Source organism: Peromyscus eremicus, chromosome 19 (genome assembly GCF_949786415.1).
Source record: "Peromyscus eremicus chromosome 19, PerEre_H2_v1, whole genome shotgun sequence".
Classification (NCBI taxonomy): Eukaryota; Metazoa; Chordata; class Mammalia; order Rodentia; family Cricetidae; genus Peromyscus; species Peromyscus eremicus.
The window spans coordinates 5,469,352-5,484,951 of NC_081435.1; the positions used below are offsets into that span (position 1 = coordinate 5,469,352).

A 15,600-nucleotide genomic window follows, 5' to 3' on the forward strand; every position below is an offset into this window, starting at 1 on the left:
GCTGGCAATGAGAAGTTCATTTAATGGCCGCTGGCTGCTTTCTGCAAGCAGCTTTATCTACCACACCTGTACCTCCATTCTAGCGCTCCCTGTTTTTCGATAGCTTACCAAGCATTGGGTTTTTGTTTCCCCCATACTTTGTTAGTTTTAGTTGACTCTCTCTCCCTCCTGGCTTCTCTCTTTGTTCACCTCTTCACTTAAACCTTTCTACCCCTAGCCTTACCTCCTGTATCACGTGTTCTAGTATGTGCCCCTCCCCCCATGAAGAATTTTTTCCTTTTATGCAGTATTAGTAATTGAACCTAAGGCTTTGAACTCTAGTACTCCAGCTAAATCCACTATCTTTTCTTTTCTTTTCTTTTCTTTTCTTTTCTTTTCTTTTCTCTTCTTTTCTTTCTTCTTCCTTCCTTCCTTCCTTCCTTCCTTCCTTCCTTCCTTCCTTCCTTCCTTCCTTCCTTTCTTTCTTTCTTTCTTTCTTTCTTTCTTTCTTTCTTTCTTTCTTTCTTTCTTTCTTTTTTCCTTTTTTCCCCAGACAGGGTTTCTCTGTGTAGCTCTGGCTGTCCTGGAACTCAATGCTGTAGACTAGGCTGATGGTGAACTCAGACATCCTCCTGCCTCCGCCTCCAGAGTCCTGGGATTAAAGATGTGCACCACGCCCGACTGTATCTGCTTTCTAATGACCTATGAATCCTCCTTTTACTGGTTGTTTTTTTTTTTTTTTTTTTTTTTTTTTTTTGGTTTTTTGAGACAGGGTTTCTCTGTGTAGCTTTGCGCCTCTCTGGAACTCACTTGGTAGCCCTGGCTGGCCTCGAACTCACAGAGATCCGCCTGGCTCTGCCTCCCAAGTACTGGGATTAAAGGCGTGCGCCACCATGTTTTTTGTTTTTTTTAAACAACACTTGATATCTCCTGGCATCATTGAAAGAGCTTGGTAGTTAAATGCCACATAGAGAGGATAGATTTGGCATTTCAGCTTAATCCTGGCCATGATTAAGAAATGATTAATTAAATATATACATCTTGTTTGTTTAACTCTCATTACTTTAACATTTGTTTCCAATTAGGTTTTTCTGAGAGCTTCCTTTTGCATTTCCAGTTGAGACATAGTAAATCGTTTTTTATTTTGATATAGAGGCTTTATATCCAACGTTTGAAAGCTATTTAACAATATAACCTAGATTCTTCTGTGTTATAAATAACCTTATAGATACTAAGTTAATCATTGACATATCCAGAATAAATTTAATATTTTCTCACTGAGAAAGTACTTTGGCCTTTTTATAATGTTGCTAAATACAAATTTTGCTTTGCTTTTGGCTTGTTTTGTGACCTTCATCTTCTTTCCTCTACTGTTTCTAGAAGAGTGTGGTTGCCTTAAGACAGCTTCTCCCTAACTCCCAGAGCTTCATTGAGAACTGTGTTCAGGAGGTCTCTGGGGAGGTGGTCATTGCCTCCTGTTCCACAACAGCAACAGCTTCTCCTGTGCTGACAAGTACAGTTGCCCCAGTCCTTGTCTCCGGAGCAGCCGCCCCCAGAACGCTGCCTGTCCAGACTCCGAGTCCACTTTCTGGTCCAGGAGGAGCAAACGCTGGAGCTGGGACACTGCATCCCGTGGTCCCCGCTGCTGTGGCGGGAGGAACACCTGCCACTGTTTTGCTGCAGACTTCCAAACCGCTGGCAACATCGGTTCCAAATGCAGTGACAGCAGTCTCTCTTCAGCCCGAGAAGCCAGTCGTGTCCGGGGCAGCAGTTACCCTGGCCCTTCCTCCAGTGACTTTTGGAGAAACTTCAGCTGCACATGCTCCTCTTTGTCTTCCGTCTGTGAAGCCTGCCATTACCTCTGCTGGGACCCAACCCGAGACACCCTCCATTGGCACTCCAGTCCAGATCAGACTTGCGCAGCCAGGCCCCCTTCTTCCACAGGCAGCTGGCATTCCACAGGCCGTCAAAGTCAAGCAACTAGTGAGTACCAGTTCGTTTCTTGTAGCTAGAGTTTTCCTGCCTGGCCCACAGTCAGGACAAATCTCTCTCACCTGCCAGTCCCACAGCCGCTCAGACCCAACCAAGTAAACACAGAGACTTATATTGGTTACAAACTGTATGGCCGTGGCAGGCTTCTTGCTAACTGTTCTTACAGCTTAAATTAATCCATTTCTATAAATCTATACCTTGCCACATGGCTCGTGGCTTACCGGCGGCATCTTCACATGCTGTTTGTCATCTTGGCGGCTGGCAGTGTCTCTCTGACTCAGCCTTCCACTTCCCAGCTTTATTCTCCTCCTTGTCCCGCCTATACTTCCTGCCTAGCCACTGGCCAATCAGTGATTTATTTACTGACCAATCAGCAACACACTTGACATACAGACTATCCCACAGCAGTTTCTTCCCCAACTCCTTATGCAGAAAACTCCACATGTTCAGAAGACTGTCAGGACTTTGTATGCTTCCCAAACTTGACTAGTTGAGATCTTTGAGCCTCGCCTGCTCACTTTCCCTCCTATAGCTGCATAGAGAAAGAAGCTCACACATAGTGTTTCCTGAGCATGGAGAGGAGTTGTGGAAGTCGGGACTGTGTACTTCAGAATTCTATGTGTGTTTCTCCCTCCCTCCCTCCCTCCCTCCCTCTTTTCTTCCCTCCTCCCCTTTCTTCTTTTCAGTGCTAAAGATGGTGCTAAAACACCGAAGCATTCTAGGCAAACATTCTACTACTGAGCTGTAGCACTGGTCTTTCTTTAACTTATTGCCAAGTTGGCTTTAAATTTGCAGTCCTGGGAATACATGCTTGTACAATCTTATGTGACTGTGTATCTCCTAATGAAAAGGGTGGTTATTAAGTTAACATAGCCAAACCTGTTGTCGCCAAACCTGTTGTCACACAGGGGCATTGATATATTTATTAGTTGTCTCAGTATTAATCTTTAAAAAAATTGTTTTTAACATTTATTTGCTTTGTTTCATGTGTGTGAGTGTTTTGCTTGCATGCATGTATGTGTGGAACTCACAGATCCTCTTCCCTCTGATTCCTAAGTGTTGGGATTACATTAAAATAATGATTTAAGTGCCTAGTCTAGTTATTTGATAGAACTCTCTTTGTTTTGTATTATTGCTTCAATGTTACATTAAATCTAAATATTTTTGGGAGCTATTACATAGGTGATTATTATGACCTTATTTTAGTACTGAAGATTGAAGCTAGGGCCTTGTACATTCTGGGCAAGTGTGCTATCATTGAGTTGTAACGCCAGCCTTTTGTAGTGTGTGCTCGTGCTCAGTGTCTCTCTCTGTCTCTGTCTCTCTCTCTCCCTCCCTCCCTCCCTCTCTCCCTCTCCCGTGTGTGCATGTGTATTTATATATATCTATAAGTATGTGGAAGCCAGAGGTTGACATTGGATTTTTTTTCTTGATTTTGGTCCTCCTTATATTTATTTCTGTTTATGTGAGTCTGAGTGAATATATGCCACCTGTTTTCTGATGCCTTAAGAGGCCAAAAGTGGGAGCTGTAATTACATGAAGTTGTGAGCCTCCTAGTGTGGATGCTGGGAATGACTGTATCCTCTGGAAGAGCAGGAAGCACTCTAACACAGAGCTATCTCTCCATCCCCTTCCCAGTTGAATCCTCCTGTTTCTGCCTCCAGTATTGGACTTACAGGCATGCTCCACTATTCCCAGCTTTGATGTGGGCACTGGGAGCACTATCTATTGAACCTATCCTTTCACATTTTTAATTTTTTTTTTTAAACAGGGTCTTGGCTTGGTGGTGATGGTGCTCGCCTTTAATCCCAGCACTTGGGAGGCAGAGGCAGGTGGATCTCTGTGAGTTCCAGGCCAGCCTGGTCTACAGAGCAAGATCCAGGACAGGCACCAAAATGACACAGAGAAACCCTGTCTTGAAAAACAAAACAAAAAACAAACAAAAAAATGCTAAGGAATAAGGGAGGGCATGTAGGAAATTGTACAGGAATGTATTTTTTCTTATTCTTAGCATGTGGAATAGATTCTTTGGTAAAAAAAGGAAATTTTAGCTGTTTATTTGATTAGACATTGTTTAGAATTTTCTACTTCATTAAGGAAAAGACACTTTATTTATTTATTTATTTTTCGAGGCAGGCTTTCTCTGTGTAGCCCTGGCTATTCTCCAACCCACTTTGTAGACCAAGCTGGCCTTGCACTTACAGATCTGCCTTCCTCTGCCTCCCAAGGGCTCGGGTTAAAGATGTGGTCCATTGGGTACCTGAACTTAAACTGAGAAATGAAACATTCTTTTTTGTTTGTTTGTTTTGTTTTATTTTGTTCTGTTTTTCAAGACAGGGTTTATCTGTGTAGCCCTGGCAGTCCTGTAACTCACTCTTGTAGACCAGGCTGGCTTTGAATTCACAGAGATCTGCCTGCCTCTCTGCCTTCTCAGTGCTGGAGTTAAAGGTGTTTACCACCACCGCTGGGCATGAAACATGTATATTCAGTGATCCTTCTACTATTGTTCTGGGCAGTGAGATTGGGAACCAAAGAATTGGGGGAACTGATTCAGGCAAAAGTCTCTTTTTGGTAGAACTGAGGGGAATTAGAACCTTCTTTACTGGTCATTACTAGTTCTTAAGTTAGTGCTAAGCTTATTGATGGGCTGTAGCATAAAGGTCCATGAGCTTAAGTAATACTTTGTCACTTGCATACATTAAAGAAATCATTAATATGTTATGAATTTACAGCTAATTTTATGATGAAGAATCCAGACATACTAAGTGACTCATCTAGTGGTAGTCCATTAGGTTTCTGGTTTTCTAGAGTGTCCTTAAACATGTCGGTGATAATGTCTTGAAAGCATTGTAGGTTTGACATATTATTCACTGGAAATCATTACAACTGCAGAAAAAGCATAACAGAAAAATCTAATGATAAATTTTAAGGTTTTTTTTCCTTCCTATTTTTATTCTTTAAAAAAAGTAAAAATTCTGCTTTTTTGTATGTTTTTTAGGCGTCAAATTTGATGTTAGCCTCACTCTGTTAAATAGAGAGAGCCCCAGTGGGAACGATAGTAAAGCTGTATTATACATTTATTTTATGACATTTACTTAGGACAGCTAGAATACAGTGCTCCAGATTGAGCTAGGACATGCTTTAGAAACTGACCCTTAAAATTGGTATTTTAACTCCAACTATTGAAAATTTTTGGTTTTAGTGTCTTAGTTTAAAGACTTACTCTAATTTTATGAGTATTTTTCCTTAATTTATGTATGTACACTATGTGTGTGCCAAGTACCTGTAGAGGTCAGTAGAGGCCATAGGAATCCTTGGTACTAGAATTACAGATGTTGGTGAGCCACCATGTGGGTGCTCGGCATCAAACCTGGGTCCTTTGTAAAAGTAACAAGTGCTCTTAACCATTGAGCATCCTCTATAACCCTAGAAATTAAATTGAATTTAAAGTTGAAAAGTAATTACAGAATACATTGAGTCTATTATAAACCATAATCCAGTTTAATCCCGTGTTTAGGTGAGGAATAGAACGCTTAGGAGAGCTAAAAAGAAGCAAGCAAACATTTCTTTATGGTTTATAAGAAATACCACACGTGGTTATTTAAAAATGAAAATCTCCACATTGGATCATATCTGTGGTCAGGCTACTCACTATGAAGAAGATGCACATTTTAAAGAATATGCAGCTGAATGTCCTGATTTGACACATTTTAAAGAATATGCAGCTGAATGTCCTGATTCGATCAGGATATTTCCTTTAATAATTGTTTGGCAAACTGTAACTTTGTTAATTAATTCAGGGTATGTCTTGCCAGGCACTGCCTTGAATGAAAACAATTCCAGCATCATTAAAACCACACACACACACACACACACACAGAGTTTGACAGAGTATGACATAAAGTCGATTGTTTATGATGTCTTACTTGTATTCACTAAAAATCTTAAAAAGACCAAATCAGTCTTTTATCAATTATCTTACTTTAAGAGGAAAATAGAGCATAATTACCTCAGGGTTTTTGGAACAATGATTTGAGAAGACTTGGCTTTGAAAGAGTAAGGTTTCCTACGAATCCAGTCACATGAGAACTGTACCACCTCCTGGGCCCTGGAACTCCACTTATCCCCTCTCTATTACTTTTCTTTAATAAACTTAACATAAGTAGCATCTTTTACATCATAAGATGTTTTATCTTTTTGGCCTCCTGATACATAAATGTGGCATTGGTGAGACATCCAACAATACTGCTAACCAAAAGCTTTATCTCCTTCAGCTTCTCTTTGCCAAAATAGCCAAATGTTTATACTCTTTGCTCTGCAGTCAGCTGATCAATGACCGTGTCTATTCATACCATTATCATTCATACTATGATAATTCTTTTAATAGTTGATCAGGAGCTTAAGATGTTCTTTTATTGTTGTTTTTTGTTTGTTTGTTTGTTTTCGAGACAGGGTTTCTTTTTGTAGCTTTGGAACCTGTCCTCGAACTCGCTCCATAGACCAGGCTGGCCTCGAACTCACAGAGATCTCCCGGAGTGCTGGGCTTAAAGGCATGTGCCACCACCACCTGGAAAGATTTTCTTAATATTTATTTTTGGTTAGAATATTGGACAATTTTATGTCTTTAGGCTTTTGTATAAGATCTCTAACTATACTTCAAGTTTGAGAATTCTTCCAAACTACCATTACATGGTTTCAATTCATATTATTTTATGAAATTATACATAAAATTATACATTTTACCCACCACCACTTTAAAAAAAATTATTACTGCATGCTCTCTTTTCTTTATATGCCACATTTTTTCCTTGTTGACTATTTATTGTATGTTATAGTCAGGGGTTCTATGAACTAAAATGGTTCAGTTTCTTTTAGGTGTAAGCTTTTTATTTTGTACTCAAATACTTGAAATGTGAACCTACTTGGTAGTTCTGGGAATTTTTGTAAGAATTAAGTTCTTACAAAGGCTAATGTTAATGGCTCGTCATCATTTTTCCTATAGTAATTATACACTGAAAGTAAACTCTAGGCTTATTATTTTATGCTTAACTTTTTTGTGTAGAAACAATCAGATGAGTTTTGTTACCATCTAGGGGTTTTGATCTGGTTCATTTTCTCTAACAGTTAAGGATTTGAAGGGCAGGAAACCTCTCCATTGAAGCAGGTAGCAGCAGAGAACACTTACCACACACAGGAACAGACAGAATCAGCAGTTGAAGGAAGGCTTTCATTAAGGGTGAAACACATAACCCTAAACACACAGAGAAAAAGACCCCCTGCAAAGCCGAGGAGGCACTCAGGAAGCTGAGAATCCAATCTGTAGGGCTGAGGGTTTTACGTCTTTGAAGAGACCTCAGTGTTGGTCAGCAGAAGGACAGGATGGGGATTGACTCACAACTGTTATGTTATTTTGCCTTGCTTTGACCCGGTTGAGCCAGTGCAGGAGAGGAGGAGCCCAGGAGGCCTTTGTTTAAGGCTGCCAGGCTTTTGCCTACCTTTTTGGTGGGGTATTTGAAGGGTCCTGGAGAGGCTGAATGTGGGGCAGATGTAGAAAAGGCCATGTAATGGCCAGGTTCCCAGGGTCCTCCAGAGGAGCAGGCACAACACAGCAGCCTGAGGCTGCCCAGCACAGATAGAGGGAGGCACCCTGCTCTCAGTTTTGAACATCAGATACCAAGGAGTTGTAGAAGTCCTAGATGATGGAGTGGGCCATTCAGCATACAGGAATGAGGGTCAGGACCACAGGGATGACAAAAGATGATCCCAGAGATGAGCACCAGTCGAGACTTGGAATTCTTGTCTTCCACACAGGTAGTGCACTTGGCTCCAGCAAGGTAGACCAGCAGTCCAAGCAGGACAAGGAGGGTGATGACACCGAGGGCTTTTGCAGCTTGTAGGTCCTGGGGCAGTGCCAGCAGTGAGTCATACACTTTGCACTGCATCTGGACAGTACCCTGAACCACACAGGATGTCCACAGCCCCTCTCATACCATCTGGGCCACTATGATGCTGTTGCTGATTAAGGCTGTCACCTTCCACCTGGGCAGGGCACAGGACACCAGGGCATTGACACAGCTAAGCAGAGTTGGGATTATCCTCAAGAATGCAGACTGGTAGAGGCCAAGATTCCTAGGTCAAAAGAGAGATTCTTTTCTTGATTGTCAGTCTTAATGCATAAAGGTGCATTCATGAACTTTAAAAGGCCTAGCCCTAGTACTTCAGAATATGTATGTGATCTCAGATCTCAATTTATATCTCAATTGAAAAATATATTATTTTTTCAAGAGTTCTTTTCTAGCCTGATTTTGTGGTTCAGGACTATGATTCTAGTTATTCAGGAGGTTGAAGCAGAAGGATCACACATTTTTAAAGCCCATCCAACCTAGTTAGTTTTGAGACTCTGTCTCAAAAACAGAACAAACATATAACACAACTTTTATCAAAGAATGATGGCAAGTGAATTATTCCAACTTATCTCCATTGCTAGGAAGCCTCTTTTACCAATAGTGATAGCAATTGAATTATTTCATCCTATGTTGTTTCTCAATGGAGACATTGGAATGTGCCGTGGGTTAATGCTTTTGTACACTGGTTTAACAAAACACTGATGGGCCAGTGTCCAGGCAGGAAGTATAGGTGGGATAAGCAGATAAGGAGAATTCTGAGAAGAGGAAGGCTGAGTCAAGAGTCACCAGCCCGCTGTCCAGGAAGCAGCATGTAATGGCACACAGGTAAAGCCATGGAAAACATAGTGACATACAGATTAACAAAAGTGGGCTGAGTTTAAGTGTAAGAACTAGCCGGGCGGTGGTGACGCATGCCTTTAATCCCAGCACTCGGGAGGCAGAGCCACGTGGATCTCTGTGAGTTCGAAGCCAGCCTGGTCTACAGAGCGAGATCCAGGACAGGCACCAAAACTACGCAGAGAAACCTTGTCTTGAAAAACCTTAAAAAAAAAAAAAAAAAAAAGTGTAAGAGCTAGTCAGTAGGAAGCCTTAGCTAATGGCCAAGCAGTTTTAATTAATGTAAGCCTCTGTGTGTTTACTTGGATGTGAGCAGCTACGGATTGGGTGGGACACAGGGGAAAACTTTCAGCTAGAAATGGTGCCCAACATGCGGCAAGAGTTTCCACCTAAAACTGAGAAAGCTTTAAAAAATATGATTCTAAAACGGAGCTAAAAACAGCTTCCTAGTTGTGTGTCTCAGGCAAGCCCTGAACTACAACATGGTGGGTTCGCAGCAGCGTGTGGGCTTGACTTGCAGTGTAGTGGATTTCTACCACAGTATACAGAGGCATCTCCAAGCTATGCAGTATGCTTAGTGGTGGATATAGTTTCTGCTAATACAGACAAGGAAAAAAAGAAAAAGAAAAAGAAAAAAAGGTTTCTGGGCTACACGCTGCTTTAATGGAGGTATAGGCCCACTGCTTCTGAGAGTTGTTTGTACACATGACCCAGAGCTGGAGGTGAATTACCTCTGCCATGGTGAAAAGCTGAAATGAGTGAAGTCAGCAGCCAAGGCTGCCACTTCAGTCCTAAAAACACAGGTTAGCAGTTTAAAAATCTCTCTTGGCCAGAAAAGGATTATAGATTCAAAATAAGACAGATTCAGATGTGATAAACCCTAAACAGTTTACAATGCATGTAAAAATGTACATAGGCTTGGAAGAGAGAGAAAAAGGTATATAGACAGTTATATAAAGAAATAAAAAGTTTTAAAAATAAAGTCTTTAAAGAGAAAGTAAAGATAATATAAAAAATAAGCCACGTAAAGATGGAAATCACACAGAGAGTCTGGATCATGTTGTCTTTAGGATTTTTAACTGGAGAGAGACATTTGATTTTAAAAGCTGCTGAGTTAAATTTTTATATATATACACACACACACACACACACACACACACACACACACATTTTTTTTTGTTTGTTTTTTTCGAGACAGAGTTTCTTTCTGTGTAGTTTTGTGCCTTTCCTGGATCTCGCTCTGTAGACCAGGCTGGCCCCAAACTCACAAAGATCCGCCTGCCTCTGCCTCCCGAGTGCTGGGATTAAAGGCGTGCGCCACCACTGCCCGGCCCAATATGTATATTTTAAAGGTATCTCAATTTCAAAATTTATGTATAAGGGTATGTTGCTTTGGAAAAGAAGTTATGCTTTTGTTTCCACAGAAGATGAGAACCTGTGGATTGCTTCCAGGCTAATATGGTTTGACCATCCAAGACCCCCTGAAAGGTCTCCGATGACACCATGGCCCAGATGATCCAACATCCAGAATGGTTTCAAGGCAACTGGCTCAGACCGTGTAGCCTCACATACTATTTCATTCAGGACTTGACCATAATTCTTAATTTTCTCAGGATCCCCATAAGAATACAGTGCCCTTTATCAGCAGGAAGTAGCCTAGAAAACTATGCCCAAATTCCCAAAAAATGGATTATGGATGTTTGTCTTTGTTTAGGTTGTTGGTTACAAATTGTTACTGGTCATAGTCAATGTCTTTCTAAAAGAAGAAAGGAGGATATGATATAGAAATATAGGATATAGATATGATAGGGTGAAAGGGTAGATTATTGAATCTACTTTTAAAGAGCAACAACTTGTTTGAAATGTTTTACATTCCTATGGATTTTAGTTTATTGATACAAATTTAAAGTTAATTTTGTTATACTGTATGTATATTTCTACTCTTGTTTAAAGTATTTTGTTTGTACAACTCATTTGAAAATGTGTATAGTTGAGAAATACAGATTAATAATTAGTTATGATAATCAAACTTATAGTCATGTTAATTAAGTTTTCTAGGTATACATAGATATATTTCAATTAGATAGGTAATCTTCAAACACTGATTCAAAGACCTACAGAATTTTTAAAATATTTTAGAAACTTAGACTTTCTGGACAGTGAGACATATCTGCTCCTAGCAGCAACAATTTACTTCAAAAACAAAGATGAGCATCAAAGACACTCCATATGGAGTTTATCTTCTTCTTGGCAAAAATAGCCATTTGAGCAAGAAACTGCTCTTGCCTTGACTGCTTGAGAAAATGTTACATTGACTGGACATAAAGTACCCATGAAAAAAGTAACCACTGAACTTTGCAAGGCAAAATGGTCCTTCAGGTTCCTGCTTTGCAGAAGAAACTGCCAGACATTCTACAGGACACAGAAAAAAGTGACTAAGAGACTCCAGGCTTATATGGCTGAAGATGGATGCCCCAAAGTTACAGAGGAACTTTGGATGACTGTCTAGGCAGCCAGCTGTGTCTGTCATTCTAGATTTTTGGAAGTTGCTTACAATGCACTTCCTGTTTACTTATGTAATATTATATCCTTCTGGGATCTTTGATGTAGTTGAAGACTAGATAGTTATAATTATAGTTTTCCTTGGTTATGATAAGATAAAATTAGATATGAAACTTTAGACTCACAAATATCAGATAAATAGAATATTTTCTTTAATTTTACCAAATACAAATAGACTAGATATTGTAACTGTAATTCTTGCTTGATAACTGCTCTATTATATGTAATTTTACTATGTTAAAGTTAAAACCTTCCTTTTTAATTAAACAGAAAAAGGGAAATGCTGTGGGATAATGCTTTTGGACACTGCTTTAATAAAACACTGATTGGCCAGTATCCAGGCAGGAAGTATAGGTGGGATAAGCAGACAGGGAGAATTCTGGGAAGAGGAAGTCTGAGTCAGGAGTCACCAGCCTGTCGTCCAGGAAGCAGCATGTAATGGCACACAGGTAAAGCCATGGAAAACGTGGCAACATACAGATTAACAAAAATGGGCTGAGTTTAAGTGTAAGAGCTAGTCAATAGGAAGCCTTAGCTAATGGCTGAGCAGTTTTAATTAATGAAAGCCTCTGTGTGTTTACTTGGAGGTGAGCGGCTGCAGACTGGGTGGGACACAGAAAAACTTTCAGCTACAGGAATGCTTTGTGTTTCTTGTTACTTTTTTTGAGACAGATCTTACTATGTAGTCCTGGCTGGCCTAGAACTCAGAGAGATCCTCCTGCCTCCTGAGTGCTGAGATTAAAGATAAGTGCTACCATGCCTTGCTTGCTACATATTTTTTTTAGTTGCACACAGTTGATTTGTACATTTTTATTACAGATAATTATACAACAAATTGTTTTGGTAAATTTTTACTCAGAAGTATGTATCTTGGGCAGACCATCACCCTTTAGAATAAACATAGAAATATTTAAGAACTTCTAATTTTCTTGTTATCAGTAGCTGGTGCAAATACATGATGACTTTTTCTTCTTTGAAGTGAAAGTATTACACTCTGCTTTTCTGTCTGTTCTTTGAAGTTAAAAGTACTAATATTTTTAGCGCTTTAATTTCTCTTTATCCCTAACCATTACTGTATTTCTGTAACTATTATTTAGGAGAACAGTACTTTCTGAAGGGTTTAAGAATGAAACTTTTTAAAAATAGTACATAAAAGTCCTTATCTTTTATAGGTATATTTTGAAATATTATGAATAAAAAGTATTTCCTAAGCAAGGTGGAGGTGGCACACGCCTTTAGTCCCAGCACTCAGGACTTGTAGCTGGATTTGAGGCCAGCCTGGTCTACAGAGCAAGCTCCAGGACAGCCAAGGCTATACAGAGAAACTGTATCTAGAGAAGTACAAAAAAAAAACAAGCAAAAATTTCTTATGTTTGCTATAAAATTGGGAAGTGAGTAAAAGGTATACGTGAAACATGATTATGCAAGAATTAATCATTGTTTAATCTGGGTAGTGGTATAAATGGTTTCATTTTGTTCTCTATACTTTTCCATGTGTTTGAAATTTTCCATGGTAAGTTAAGAAATAAAAATAAGATTTGTATGATTATTTTCTGAAGTTTGAATTCTTCTGTAGAAAATATTTAATGTATGTGATAATGTTTTACAGTTTTTTTGTTTTTTTTTTTTTTTGGTTTTTCGAGACAGGGTTTCTCTGTGTAGCTTTGCGCCTTTCCTGGGACTCACTTGGTAGCCCAGGCTGGCCTCGAACTCACAGAGATCCGCCTGGCTCTGCCTCTCGAGTGCTGGGATTAAAGGCGTGCGCCACCATCGCCCGGCCATGTTTTACAGTTTTGAATGAGATAATTTTGCTGCATACAAATTAAACTGGGTGTGGTGGTATATACATCCAAACATTTAGGAAGCTGATGCAGAAGATTCCCCATGTTTCAGAGGCCATCCTGGAGATAAATTTTAAGTAGGCATTCTTACTGTGCTAGATAGAGGTATATATAGCTAGATAAAAACGAACTATTAAAAATGAAAGCTCTTGTTCATTGCTAAAGCGGGCTTCCTTGGGTGACTGTAATGAACTCTGTTTCAGGTAGTCCAACAGCCTTCAGGAGGCAATGCAAATCAAGTGACCACCATTTCCTATTCCTCACCATTGACCACTCAGAAGTGTGGTCCGAAGATGCCAGTGACTGCTATAGTGCCTACTGGTAAGTTTCCTACATGTCCGTGCTGGCATTCCAGCTTCATCACAGTGGATCTGGAACATGACAGGGCTTGTACCTCTTGTATTAAGAGAACACTTAATAAGTACAGGAACACTATTTTAGGGGTATATATTGTTTTGAAATAAACAACTGCTTATGATATATTGTTAGATAAAACATTCTAGTAGTAAATATGTGTTAAAAATATACCAATATAAATAAAATATCGTCAGCATTTTTCTGTTGCTTTTTGTACATGATGTTTTTATAATGATGCTAATTCTAAAGACAATTTGAGACTACAGAAAAACATAATGTAGAGATCTTTATAAGATGATTTCTTATGCAGTTATTACATTCACAAGCCTATTATAATTTAAACACAGTTCTTTGGTAGTTTAAGATAGTCTTTGTTTATTTCATATTTACTAAAAACTGTCCTGAATTTTCCTAATGTGACATGATTGCTTTTTTTTCCCCCCAATTCTACTGTTTTCTTTCTTGTTTTTTACAGCTTCCATCATAAAGCAAATTACTCTGCCTGGAAATAAACTCCTCTCACTTCAAGCTCAAACATCTTCTATTCAGAACAATAAAATAAAAGAGAATGGAGCAGCATGCGTCAGGTAAAGGAAATCAGCAGTTAAAACTGGGTCTGATGTATGGAAGTAAAGTTTTAGGGGAAATGATGGTAAAGAATAATGTCTAAGTAAACAGATAAGAATACCTTTTAAAAATCCTGACAGAGCCATGGTTTGATTCCTAGCACCCACATGGCAATTCCTAACCTTGTGTAACTCCGGTTTCAGTAGATCCAGTGGCCTGGTCTGGCCTCCCTGGGCACAAGGCATTCATGCAGTGCACAGACACAAATGTGGGCAATATAACAATATACTTTAATTAAAAATTACTGAATATAATTTACAAATAGCAAGCACAAATCTTCCATGCTTTTTGCAATGGATTTGACAAACCTGGTAGTTGTCTAGACTCAGGTACTCTGAGCATGTCCATTATCAGGGCATGCACCCTTCAGATCATGTACCTCTGTCTCCTGCTTCTGCCAGTCCCTGTTCTTAGGCTTGTCACCGCAGGTACAGGGCATTTTTGTTTATTCTTGAATTTATACAAGTCGAATATTATTACGGTTGTCTTATTTCCAATTTTGCTTCTGTAGTTTCAGGTAATGGCAGTTAGGAATGCTCTGAAAATATTAAATGTAAAATTCTAGAAATAATCCATGTTTTAATGTGTCGTTCTGAATGGCATGACCAAGTCTAGTGCCGTCATGTTCAGCAGGTGACCCATCCCTTGTCCGGTGTGTGCAGAACTGATATGCTGCCCACTGCTTGGTCACTCGGGAGGCACCTCAGTTATCAAGGAGTCCGTTCAGGTAGTTCAGGCTGCGTCCCCTGCCCGTGTTGCTCTCTTCACTTCGTCTCCTTGTGTAGACATTGTGTCTTCTATCCGGATCCTCCAAGGGTGAGCACAGGTTAGTGTGAGGACTGAGAAAAACACATGAAACTCTTACTGAAGGGTATTGTTAGAATTAGTACTGATTAGCCTCCCTGTGCCTAATTTACAGACGAAACTTTATTCTAGATTTTTATGTGTAAGAAAAAAACATCATGTATGTAGGACTTCATTCTAGGACCCCTTGTCCAATTCCAAAATCCTTCGATGTTCATCTTTTTTTTTTTTTTTTTTGGTTTTTTTTTGGTTTTTTTCGAGACAGGGTATCTCTGTGTAGCTTTGCGCCTTACCTGGAACTCACTTGGTAGCCCAGGCTGGCCTCGAACTCACAGAGATCCGCCTGGCTCTGCCTCCCGAGTGCTGGGATTAAAGGCGTGCGCCACCACCGCCCGGCTCGATGTTCATCTTTTTATGGGCTAGATTTTTTTTGATATTAGAGTCTTTTTATTGTAGCTGTTAAACTTTATTGTAGATGTTTATGTATAGGGAAAAAAAACATTATATACATAGGGCTTGGTTCTAGGACTCCTTGTCCAATTTCAAAGTCCTTTTGATGCTCATCTTTTTAGGGGCTAGATGTTTTTGATATAAGGTCTTTTTATTGTAGTTGTTTCTCTTTTTTATTGTAGCACTCTGAGTTTTTTCTAACTTTAATCTTCAAAAAAGGTGTTTCTCCTTTTACATTTCTCTTT

General features: G+C 39.5%; 1 protein-coding gene and 1 pseudogene across 1 annotated transcript in view; one reads left to right on the forward strand and one right to left on the reverse strand.

The window, feature by feature from the left end:
• Window positions 1–15,600, forward strand: part of Taf4b (TATA-box binding protein associated factor 4b) — a 123,038-nt gene that overhangs the window by 26,916 nt on the left and 80,522 nt on the right. Inside the window, exons 7-9 of the mRNA XM_059246361.1 lie at window positions 1,360–1,962; window positions 13,321–13,438; window positions 13,950–14,061. Coding sequence (XP_059102344.1) covers window positions 1,360–1,962; window positions 13,321–13,438; window positions 13,950–14,061 — 833 coding nt within the window. The remainder of the gene's footprint in view (window positions 1–1,359; window positions 1,963–13,320; window positions 13,439–13,949; window positions 14,062–15,600) is intronic.
• Window positions 7,377–9,454, reverse strand: LOC131896094 (claudin-6-like; annotated as a pseudogene).